Below are 12,806 nucleotides of genomic sequence, written 5' to 3'. Positions count from 1 at the left end.
CCTGCTAGCATCAATAAAACCAGCAAAGTTTAAAAATAGGAGACAAAGTTAACAGTGGGTGTTTTCGCACTGACCTTAATCGGCAGCGATGTCCCTCTTCACCGCGCAGGATCTGCGCGGATTTCGCACCAATTGCTGCGGAGCACCCGGAAGAGCCGCAAAGTCCCGCGGCTTTTGCGGCGCAAATGGAAACTGGTTTTGGCGGTTTCCATTTGCGCTGCAAAAGCCGTGGGACTTTGCGGCTCTTCCGGGTGCTCCACAGCAATTGGTGCGAAATCCGCGCAGATCCTGCGCGGTGAAGAGGGACGTCGCTGCCGATAAGGTCAGTGCGAAAACACCCAGTATTAATTAGCAGTATGGGTGGCAAAAGCTCTTGCGTAAAAGGCCATTTTTAATGTATAGTGAGAAGACAGGATAAGGCAGACTTGCCTCAAGAGAGAGTTCCAAGCTATGGTGCTGTGACAGAGAAGATCCTCCCTTCATACTTCAAATGGTGAGGGCTCACAGAGAAGGATCAGTGCTCTTGGTTCCTGGACAGGTCTATTTCCTCTTCCTAAACTCTGTTCTCTGTGCTCCTATCTGCAAAGGTGTGGCAGATGGTAACCAGAGACAAGGCTTTTTCAGTGGCAATACCTTGCCTTCAGAATGCACTTCATCTCAGCTTACTTTCCTTTCAGCACTAGGCTAAAACATTTTAAACCAACTTTAAACTGAGAGATTTCATAGTTTAAGCTGTTCTTATGGTCTGATTTTAACCTGTTTTATAAATATCATTTTAGGCTATTTTTAATTGTTTGCCTATTATTGACAATTTTGTGCAGTTGTTTTTATTATTTTATTGTATTGTTTAATGTTGTGAGCTGCCTCTAGCAGGTCTCAGGAGAGACAACATACCAATTGTCAAAAAATATGGAAGAGGCTACCTTAAAGTTGTTCCTGCACAACTACCATCCTATCTAAATTCAGCATGCAATGGCAGCAAAAATAAGGCAAATGATCCCAGTGAATATTGGGGTGCAGGTAGAGTTTATTTTAAAGCACATTTTGCTTACTTACTTTGTAGGTGTACTAACAAGACAAGTAATATTATGAGGGCCACGTACTACCCCTCTGTACCTCCCAGATGTCTTGTTTCAGGGCATGTAGTAAGAGCTGTAGATAGTTCCTGTCCTGACCCAGAGTACTCAGGCTGCCTTGGTCATGAGATCACAGAAGCTAAGAAGGGCAGCCCTAGTTAGTGCTCAGATATGAGACCACCAAGGAAGTCCAGGGTTGCTACACAGAGGCAGGCAATAGCAAACCATCTCTGTTCATCTCTTGCCTTGAAAACCCTACAGGGTCTTAGTCGGCTGTGATTTGACAGTGCTTTACACACAGTTCCAGGATAGACTATTGATGCCCAGGCTGGATGTTCTCTTGCTAAGCAGCATATTTTGTATGGCTGGTTGGTCTAAGACCAGTTGCTGAAGAAGAAAAAGTCCCTGTTTTAAGACACTGTACAAAATGTTGCACAAGTCTTTGAACAAACATTTGCATGAAATCTTGCACTACCTCTTGTGCAAGAGTTCATGCATAGTTACCAAGTTATGGCCACATCCTTCTGGTAGTGTCTAGAATTCAAGCCAATCTATGTTAGCACATCAAGTTGACACCCATAGCCTGAGTGAGCTTGCTCATAGTTACCTTGTACATAGCTGACATTGAGGCAGATCCCACAACAAGTGCTATTCCAATAACTGAATAACTGTGGAATCCATCAGCATAAGTCATCATGACTATCCCTGCAATAGCAAGTATAGCAGCCACAATCTGTTGGAGACAAAGCAAAGTGTTAGAATTTTCTGAAGACAACCACCTATTCTTACACTATTATCTCCCAGTAGGTTGCACTGGTAAATGCTATAGCCTCTAACAGCAAAAGCACATACTGCAGTTGGAAGTGCCATTCAACAGGAATAAAGGAACTATGGGCTACGCTACTGTAAGTACAACCATCAGAACTGTGTGATTAAGTACCACACACCTATATTAACAGACTGCTCTCCAAACCCTTGTGCGTACTGTAGCAAAAATATGTTTTGAGGAAAATGAAGTACTGCTTCTTTGATCAAAACCAGTACATTTGAAGAACAAACTGAAAACTGTTGCATATGAAATTTTAAAAATCTAGATTAGGCAAAAGAATTATGTCTATGGGAATCAGCTACAGATTTAGTTATCATATAATTACATGAAAATGTGTGTAAAACTTTTTCTCTGATTAACGGTATTTAAGAAACGTAAATCCATTTTTAAGGTGATATTTTGCCATCACTATATTGTGGCTCCATCTGGGACATGGCTGCAACTGGGGGGCAGGGGGAGATAGCTGGGCCAAAGTCTGACTCAGCATAAAGCACCTTTATGCATTTATATGATGAAATTGCAGACATTGCTTTAGAAGTATAGCGTTAAAAATGCCAAACGCACTATCAAAATTAACATCCCTGCTGTGCTTAAAATCTGCAAGTAAAATCTGCAAGTCTTCAGGGAAAGAGCTTATATCCACACTCACTAAAGTTAGAGCAAGTTCTACAGATCACTTGGTGAGACTACACTAAGGAGGAGGAAGGAATATTCAAATTACAAGGAATGCTGTTGTCACTTGCAAGTTAGATGTGATTTTCTTAGGCATTAACCCTGACTTAAGTTGATTTTTTCAATAATCATTTGCCATCCTACAAACTGAGACTAGCATTACCCACTAGCATTACCCCGCTCTCACTCTCCTCTTCTCTGCGGGGCTTCTGTCAGATTTCGCACAAGCTGCCCCGAGGCTGCAACTCGCCCTGCCTCTTTCACGCAGCAAGCAAGATCCTCTAAAAACTGGTTTCTGTTTGCTGCATGAAAGAGGTAAAGTGAGTGGCAGCCCTGGGGCATCTTGTGTGAAATCTGATGGAAGCCCCGCAGAGAAGAGGAGAGTGAGAGTGGGGTAAGGCTAGTGGGGAATTGATCTGAGTGATATAATTCATAATGGTTGGGGAGTGCCTGGATCTGTTTATGGGCTTGATGATGATGACTCTTTGAGATTGAATCTGGATTACTTCACATGGTAATATGTGTAACACATATCAGCCTGTACCATAATGCCCCTTTATGCTGCAGCCTCATTTGGAATACTGTACAGTTCTGGTTTATGTTAAACATAAACAAACATAAATAAATATATTATTTTAGCATTGAAAAGGTGCAAAAAAGGGGCAACTAAAATGATTAAGGGGATGGAAGACTTTCCCTATGATGAAAGGTCAAAGACTTTAGAGCTCTTCAGCTTGGAGAAATGATGACTGAGGAGTGACATGATAAGAGGTTTACAAAATTATGCATGAGATAGAGAAGAGGCAGAGAAAGAAGTGACAAATGAGTGAAAAGAAGAGCCAGGGGTGACAAATGTATGGCCCATGGACCATATCCAGCCCCCATAGGGTTCCTTCCTGGCCCCTAAGCAGCTGACTCTTTCCTGCAGTAAAAGCCTGCTTTCTTCTCTGGTGCTGTGACATCGTAGATTGCTTTCCCAGGGCTCCTCAATCACATGGAAGTGATAGACAGCCATGCCTCTCTTCCCTCCATTGGCTGAGTCTCCTCCCCCTCCTCCTGTGGGAAGAAGGGGAGGGGGGGTGGGAAAGGAACATGTGCTGGAGAGAGCTGAGTTGGAGTCAGTCTATGGCACCTCTTTAAGACCAAGAAAGCTTTGTTTTAGGTATAAGCTTTTGTGTACAGGTACACTTCTTTGGAGGGATGGGATATTGTTCTGCTCTGCTGTTTACTTTGAGACTTGATATCTCTCTGTTTGTCTGTGGAAATGAGCAGGGCCGGCACGTGGGAGTAGGTGGGATAGGCAGCTGCCTAGGGTGCTACCCTGCCTGGGGGTGCCACTAGGCGCCCCCTTACTCCCCTTGCCCAGTGCATAGCACAGTATGCTCTTTGGAGACTTCCAAGGAAGCCTCCAAAGAGCGCGGTGTTTTAGCGGCACCCAGCCGCTTTTGGGTTGAAAGCAGCCGAGTGGCACCTTCCCAAGGAAGCCTCTTAAAAGTGTGATGTTTTAGCAACGCCCAGCTGCTTTTGGGTTGAAAGTGGCCAAGTAGCACCTTCCTATGAAGGTGCTGCTCGGCCACTTTCAACTCAAAAGCGGCCGGCACCGCTAGACTTATTATTATTATTGTTATAAAACCCTGCGCTCTTTGGAGGCTTCCAAAGATGCCTCCGAAGAGCGTGTCTGCAGGGGGAAAGCGGTGGTGCGGCAGCACTCTTGTGTGCCACCCATTACTCTCTTGTCCCCCTCACAATGACATTTGGGGGGGGGCAGCACAGGGGTCTGCATCGAGTGGCAAAACCCCTAGCACCAGCCCTGGAAACGAGATAAAAAGTCAAGCCTCCGTTCCATCCATCGGCTGAGTCTCTTCCCACCTCTTTGGGAAGAAAGAGAGTGGGGAGGGAAAGAGCATGCTAATGTGAGCAAAGACTAAGATAGTCCCTTAAGATCAAGAAAGTTTTATTTCACTTCTTAGCAGGGAAAGGGGATTCTTCAGAAAATGCAGAGCAAGATCCAGATGGTGGTGGCTGTTTTGGAAGCTGAAGTTTAGAATAATGTGATCTGTTGGTTGTAATGTGTTGTTGGGGTTTATTTTTACTTTTCCTGTGCTGTGCATGTGGCCAAAGGACAAGCAATCTCATTTTGCAACAGACTCCTTTTGATTAGCTCTCCTATTTTGCAACAACCTGTTTCTGAAGTCAGGTAAAGGCATAGTTCTCCTCAGCCACTGCTGGCCAATCAAGCTGTCCCTCCCAGAGTTCTGAAACTGCTGTACTAGGAAAGCTGTTGTTAAGTGCAGTCTGTCACAGTGGGGCATTTCAATGGCTCGTTTTGCAGGTTGTTGCTAATTTTATTTATCTATGAAACAATTAATTATGTGAGTTATTTCTTTTTATCTGTCCTGAACTGATTGCCCATCAGCTTCACTGGATGCCTTCAAGTTCTCTAGTAGTTTGGGGGAGGGAGGAAAGTTTTTCTTTATCAACTATCTTCATTTCATGCATAATTTGATAAACCTTGCCTAGAGAGCCACCACTACTCTCAACAGATCTGGGGGAGGGGGGAAGCTTGCAATGCCAAGCCATTTCATGTTTTCCCTTGGGACTAGGCTCAGAACATTGAGCATGACTGCAGGCTGGGGAAGGGATTTGCTGGTTTTCCGGTCTGCCTATGTGGGTTATCCTCTGCACCTGATTTGATGCAGCAATTCAGAGCAAATGATGTCAGTTATCAAAGACTGTTAAATAAACAAAATATAGCAAAAGTGCTAGACTTTTAAGCATGTTTGTATTTTAAGTAAAAAACAATATATTTGTGTTTGTGCCCTTTATGAAGTTTATATCTCCATTACCTGGCATTACATCTTATGATGCGTATGGCTTGGCCCAACAAAGTGGCATTTATGTCAGATCTGGCCCTTATAACGAATGAGTTTGACACCCATGGTCTAGATCCAATTTACCCAGAGCAGTAAGTAAAACCTGGTCTGGATCTCCTCCAGATTCTAATACCCTGGAACTACAATAGAACAGCTAATGGATTTCTGAATGTTACACTGCTCATTTCCACACATTAAGTCTTTATGAAAGGGACCAAACGTTTTTATCCAGACCTCTTGGCAATCTTAGTTATAAGGCTGATCTACTAAAGTCTGGAAAAGAGACAGTAAAGTGCAAAGATAGTAAAGTGCAAAGTTGCTTTTGGAAGCTTTGTATTTCCTTTTTAAAGGCTTTTAAGAGTGCCAAATGTGAACATTTTTTCAGCGAACTATAATCACTGTAATGCTATAGATCTTAACAAGTACAGCTCAAGTGCAGTTACATTGTTTTTAATAAAGGAATCAAACATTCTAATAGTATTAAATTGCCTTTTTAGCAGGTTGCTATTTTAAGAAAGTAAAGTAATTAATCTTTGACACTTTAAAAATTAACAGTGCAATCATATGCCAAGTTACTCCATTTTGAAGTAACTCTGCATAGGCTTGCACTGTAAGAAATGTACTGTGGGATAAATTTTCATGAATTTCCTCACACCACTGTCACTCCTGAAAAACATTGTTCAAACATGTATCAATGACCAAAAAGCTCTTAAAGGGTAAGGTATTTGTCAAAATGAATGCCATCTGTCACCTATGACACTACAATCCCCATTGACTTCATGGAAATTTATTTCCAAGAAGTGTGGATCACAGCTAAAATCTTCATGAAGTAGTGGTGCTTCCCCTTCCTAAGAAACTTTGCTGGCTAAGGAAAAAAGAAAGTTGCTCTTCTTTTCACTCAGAATACAAGAGAGATGATTCTTTGGAAGACAGCTTGATCTAATCTGTGCATGGTGTCTGTCATGGTTGAGTATGAATGAATTCTCAATGAGTACAGTGCATCCCCTTGAAATATGACCTCATTGGTCAGGCTGTTCCTTTCCTCTGGAACCACAAGCTGTCAATGACAGACAGGCATTGGCTCTGCAGGCATTGATTTCTTTAAGGTATAGGGTTGAGTTACTTTTCCTTACAGGGGACTATTTGAGAACTGTGTTTACAACTGATTTTCTGACAACTCAGCTTCTGCCCAGTTAAGAAGAAAAAGTGCATACTGAAATTCCTGGGTTCATCCTCATCATGACTTCATCAGACTACTGAATGAAAAATACAGTCAGAAAGTGATTTTTGAACCACCATTAGGGCATTACAATTGGTGACTGGATTTTGGCAGTAGAATCTCCTACAGTTATTTGTAAGGATTCCTTTAAACATACAGTTCTAAAGCTAATGTTTGCCTCTTCCTGTTTTGTGTGTCTAATGATGCATTGCTATGTACACACACTTTCCTAGGGATATCATAGAGCAAGCTCCGTTGAACACAGTGTTCCAAGAGGACTCAAACAGTTATGAATGGAAATAATTTGTACTTTAGTAGTTAGTGGAAACATCATGCAAAAATGCAGAAAAGAATAAAATGTATGAGATGTATGAAAATAATTCTTGCTTTCATACTTTATTGGTAAAACTATTTATAGAATCTGAAGTTTTGCCTCAGCATGTTATACAACAAAAAATAGTTCCAGGTGGGTTGCAGTGTTACAACACAATCCTAAACTGAGCTACCCCCTTCTGTTACATTGTAAGAATAACTATAGCAGGTTTTCTGAATTGTCAGCTTTCATTTTCCAAAAAAGTAAATCTCTAGACCTTTCCTTTGTGGATATCTTTGCAAGGGAAAGGACAAGAGATATACTTAAAAAAATAAAACTGCTGAAAACATTAAAACAAAAGATGTTGAGTAGAGAAAGAAAGATCATGAATCACTTACCCTCACTCCCATGAATCTGTCCCTGAGAACAATCCATGAAAGCAAAAACACAAAAGCTTTGTTGCAGCAGAACAAGACGGAAACATCCGTAGTGTCTATTTTTTTTATTGCATGTAAGTACAGGTAGTTTGTTAGTATCCAAAGTACACTGAAGGGTGCTGCCTTGGTAAAAAATGCCTTCAAAGTCAAGCCGTTGTCTCCAAAAAATCGACAGCACTCCCTAAGTAAGCAAAGAAAATTATTAGATTCTATAGAATACATACTTTATTAAGATCTGAAACCCTGCTACAATACAGTTCCTGGTGATCTTTGTGCTGAGCAGCTCCTTTTGATGAAGAGCTAATGAAAGCACTAGCAGCATCTCTCCCTGTCCTACCTTTGTCATTGCTTCTGGAAGGAACATTTAGGGGAAAGGAAAGGAACTGAGGCTTCCAAAAAGGTGTGTGTGGAGTGGCCTTCAGGCTTCATTGTGTTCCCAGAGACATTGGCTGTACATTTTGGGCCCTAGGATTCAGAATGGGGTTAGTTTTAGAAAAATAACTGATTTGGGCCCAATTTGAACCAAGCCCAGATTAACTTCTTTTAGGAAAACTCATTCTGAATCAAGAAGGGATTTTTCACCTATCATCCCAAATTTGCAAGTGTCTGCAGAAATGTCTGGAAGTGAAGAATATAAGAATGAAGCTCTTAGATTTTTTTTTTAAAAAGGTCAGATTTAAAGATGGTGTTTTGTCCATCCCTGCCTGTGCCTGTCCTGGATGTGTTAAAAATACATTTAGAACTATCTGGGAGAATGTTACCACATTTGAGATTTCATTTTCAGCCTTGTTACAAACATGATGCTGCTCATTCTCAAAAGAGAACAGATGAAGATTCAACAGTGCAACGTCAACTAGTTCAAACTGAGTAGAGATCAAAGAGCCCAGTTATATTATCCTACTTGTGTTGAAGCAAAGACAAACCAGACCAACTGAAGTGTCTTCATGTAAAAGTTATCAGCTATGTAACTCCAAAGACATACACCATACACGTACAACTGAAAGAAAATATTTGCACAGCAGCCTGGTGATAGTCTACAATTAGCTTTGCCAGTTCTCCATGTTCTGACCATGTCAAAATAGATTACTGCAATATGCTATATGTGGAAGACTATTTGGAATGTCTGCTAGGTCAGAATACAGAAGTCTGGAGTCAACCAGAATTTGCTAACCTGGACATATTTTGCCAGTGACAAAAGATCTTCACTGCCTCCCTTTTTTTTTTCCAGGCAAAATATCAAGTGTTGCTGTTCCTTGTCTATGGAATATTCTCCCCATAAATGTTTGTGTGACACTACCTTCATTATCTTTTAGGTGCCAAATTAAAAGTTTATTTCCCCAAGCTTCTGGTAACTATGTATTTGTGTTTCTGTGTGTTTTTGGCTGCTTCCTATTGTTATTGTGTTAAGTGGTTTATTTAATTTTTTTATACTTGCACTGGATTTTACTGCATAGTTGCATTACTTATTTTTCTACCTTTTTTTTAAATCCTCAAGGCTCCCCAAGACTGTTTACATAAGATAAATAAAATACAATTATACAAGGGGGGTGTCTTCTAACATTTTTCTAAATAGCTATGACACACTAGAGACTTGATAGCAAAAAAGGCCAAAATGTTTCAAATAACTACAAATATTCAATACTCTGAAAGTTTTACTACTAATCTTTATTCTGATTTGCAGCATATAAGATAACAATGCTAAGAGTATATACCAAAGTCATCCATAAAGTCAATAGATTCTACACAACCTTAGCCACTTGCCCAGTCCTTGAGAAGACATGTCTCTTAATATAACATTTGGAAAAGACTGAACCTTACTGAGAAATGGTTCAGGAAACAGTTGTGTCAAACAGGACAAAATGGCTCCTTCATTGCACCACGGTGTCATCTAAGGACAGAGTAACAACAGACCACCCAAATATTTATAATATCATTAATTTGCACAGCTGCATATCAAAACTTTGGTTTCTTTGAAAGCAAATGGTTAATTTAACTGACTGCAATTGCAGGGCTTTTTTAGTGGAAAAAACCCAGCAGGAACTCATTTGCATATTAAGCCACATACCCTGATGCCAAGCCAGCCGGAACTAAATTCCTGTGCACTCCTGCTTAAAAAAAACCCTGTGTGCCTGTATGGAATGTAAGCAGTTGGCAGCCAGAACAACAGTACACACCTACAGACAACATATTTTAATATTCTGTAAATGCTGAAGCAAACTATTAAATAAGCTAGTAAATAAGCACTGCATAGACCCAAATGTTGTGAGAAGTGTTAATCTCATCTATATTTGTGTGTTTACCTGGCATGTAGCAATAAGACTTGGCTGGGGTCCTCCCAACTATCCAACTATGCCCCACAGGGCACTCAGTGATGCATCAGCATAGAACTGAAGGGTAGGGAGGAGCTGTTACTGTAGTCTCTCAAGATTCTCCCCCCCCCCCCAAAAGCTCATTTCCATGCACTGAACTCTTTAAATTTTGAGAGTATGTACCCAGTGCTCAGACTATAAGACAGGATTTGGTTTCTGTTGGCACACTGCCCAACCATATCCCTGCCTGAACTGATGGAGGTGATTTAAGGGGTGGTATTTGGGCAACTTCGATATCCATCCTAAAGCTACCTTGTCAGGAGTAGCTCAGGATTTCAGGGTCTTAATGACAACCATGGGCTTGTCTCAGGTAATAAAAGGTCCCAAACATTGTGTAGATGGCACTCTTGATTTTTGTGTTCTGCTCAGGGCAGGAAGGTGATCTAAAGGTTGGGAGACTGAAGACAGTCCCCTTGTAATGGTGGGGGCAAGATGAGCCATTCCCATGGTCTGATGGATCTGACTAGTTTTAGGATGGCATTGTGGGTTTTCTTGTTGATGCATTGGTTGATCTTTGCAATCAGGAAATGACCTAGGCAATTCATATTATTGTTCCTAAGTGTTCTCTCTCAGATGTAATTGCCCAGGCAGCCCTTTGGTTTACTGAGCAGCTGTGGATGATGAAAAGACAAGGGAGGTGGCTAGAGCAATAGTGGAGAAAGTGGAGAAAGACTCAAGAAGAATCCAACAAGGAACTGGCTAGATGTTATTTTAAAGCCTACTCTGTGACAGCGACAGCCATGGTGTTTCAGAGTATTTCTTGGCTACCATTGCATTCACACATAGTAGACCTGTGAACTCTTCTGGTCAGAGGGCCTATTGGAGTCTGGTCTACAGGAGGAGGTGGTCTGCTATGCAGCTTGCTATGGTAATTCTGCTTAATACTTTAGGGAGGAATATCTTGTGCCTGCTCCAACTTGGACTCTACATTTGTAGTGGCAGGACTGGATGGCCCCAGGGTGCTGACTTGTCCTGTTGTGTGGGATACTTTTAGCTTGTTGAATCTGAGGATGTGGATAAGATTCTTGGAAGTTTAAGACATAGCAGCTGCTTGTACAACACTTGCTCCTCCTGGGTCCCTCAGAGAGAGAATGGTGCCTATAAGCTGGCAGTGGTGTATCTACTCCTAAAGAAATCTACTCTGGACGCAGAAGCGCTGAATAACTACCACCCAGTCTCAAATGTACAATTCTTGAGCAAAATGACTGAATGACTGTGATCAAACATGCTAAATAATGCAGTTTCAATCCACTTTCAGTGTACTTTCCAACTGGATTTTCCCAGTCCACACAGTAAAATCCAGTTGGAAAGTGCACTGAAAGTGGATTGAAACTGCATTATTTAGCATGTGTGATCGCAGCCAATGAGTGATAACTGGGAACCTTCAGGGATTTCTGAATGAAGCAGATTGTTTGGATCTATTCCAATCTGGTTTCGGGTTGGGTTATAGGACTGAAATTGCCTTGATCACTCTGGTAGCTGACCAGTGCCAAGAGGCAGACAGGGGGAGTTGGACCCTGTTAATTCCCCTAGACCTTTCAGTAGTTTTTGATACAATTTATGATGGGTATCCTTCTGGACCTCCTTTCAAGGCTGGGGCCGGAAGGTACTGTTTTGCAATGGCTTCAGTCCTGAGTGCGAGGCTGAGGGATTGCTGCTTCCCCACTTAGCCTCTAGCCTACAGGACTGGGTCGTCAGCAGTATGCAGATGACACCCAGCACTATCTGTTAATGGACGGCCATTCAGACTTCGCCCCAGATCATCTGACCAGGGCCTTAGAAGCTGTGGCTGGATGGTTGCAGTTAAGTCAGCTGAAGCTTAATTATTTTATCTTAATGTTCGGCTTGCCTTGACCAGGGCCAGGGCCTTTTCAGCCTTGGCCCCAGCCTGGTGGAATCAGCTCCCTGTGGAGACCCGGGAACTACCTGATTTGATGCCATTTCGTAGGGCCTGCAAGACTGAACTGTTCCACCGGGCCTTTGGTTGAGGCAGCAGACATCCTTATTTCCATCTGCTTGGCCTCCCTTGCCTGCCATGATGCTATATTATTTTATCTTAATTTATCATTTAATCTATTGGCCTACTGCTGTACTGATATATAGAATGCACCCAATGGGAACCACCACCTTTGATATATGTGTTATCTGTTTTATTGTATTTTATGGTTTTAACTTGTAGTTTTTAATTGTTTTAACTCTTGTTGTGATCTGCCCTGAGCCTGCTTGCAGGAAAGGGCGGAATGCAAATTAACAGAAATAAAATAAAATAAATATTTGGGGACTTTGGGGTCAAGCCAGGAGCAAAGTTGGGACAAGCATGACTGAACTCTGAAGGAAGTTCTGGCCGTCATATTTAAAGGGACTGTGCTCTTTTAAAATGTCTTCCCTCCATTGGAAATAATGAAGGATGGGGGCTTCTTGGAGCTTGGGGGGGGGCAACAGTGGGAGGGCTTTTAGTGTCCTGGCCCCACTGATGGACCTCCTAATGGCACCTGGTTTTTTGACCAGTGTTGGACTGGATGGGTCATTGGCCTGATCCAATATGGCTTCTCTTATGTTCTTATGGGGCATCTTCTTGGGGGCTCATAGAATTGGACTCCCTGCTCCAATCTTTTTGAAACTTTGGGGGGGGGGGGCTTGAGGAGAGGCACCAGATCCTATGACGAAAATCTGGTGCCTCTACCTCAAAAAACAGCCCCCCCAGAGCACCAGATACTCACAGATTGATTCTTCATTATATCTAATGGGGACCTGTCTCCACAGGGTATAATGGAGGGCCCAATGGACATCCCCCACTGCTTTCTCATAACCCTTAAGTGGGAGGAGGACATCCAAACCAGGGGATCCCCTGCCTCCATCTAGAGATTGGCAGCCCTAAGGCAGTTATGAGGTAACAAGCTGAAATTTAATCACGATATAACAAAGGTACTACCGGTAGGTAGGTAAGAAGTCTGAGTTAGGATCTGGGATATAACCTGTTCTAGATCAGGTTGAACTCCTAAAGGAGTAGGTTCATAG

General features: G+C 42.1%; 1 protein-coding gene across 2 annotated transcripts in view; it reads right to left on the bottom strand.

Moving 5' to 3' along the window:
* The window catches only part of SLC35F3 (solute carrier family 35 member F3), a 278,666-nt gene that overhangs the window by 19,300 nt on the left and 246,560 nt on the right, over positions 1 to 12,806 (bottom strand). For both annotated transcript variants that reach the window (XM_060243033.1, XM_060243041.1), the window contains 2 exons: positions 7,381 to 7,600; positions 1,684 to 1,809 (listed from right to left, as the gene is read on the bottom strand). In XM_060243033.1, the coding sequence (XP_060099016.1) occupies positions 1,684 to 1,809; positions 7,381 to 7,600 (346 nt within the window). The remainder of the gene's footprint in view (positions 1 to 1,683; positions 1,810 to 7,380; positions 7,601 to 12,806) is intronic.

Source organism: Heteronotia binoei, chromosome 1 (genome assembly GCF_032191835.1).
Source record: "Heteronotia binoei isolate CCM8104 ecotype False Entrance Well chromosome 1, APGP_CSIRO_Hbin_v1, whole genome shotgun sequence".
NCBI classification, from domain to species: Eukaryota; Metazoa; Chordata; class Lepidosauria; order Squamata; family Gekkonidae; genus Heteronotia; species Heteronotia binoei.
Note: the sequence above shows the minus strand (reverse complement) of the source record. Positions and strands in the feature narration are given on the sequence as shown.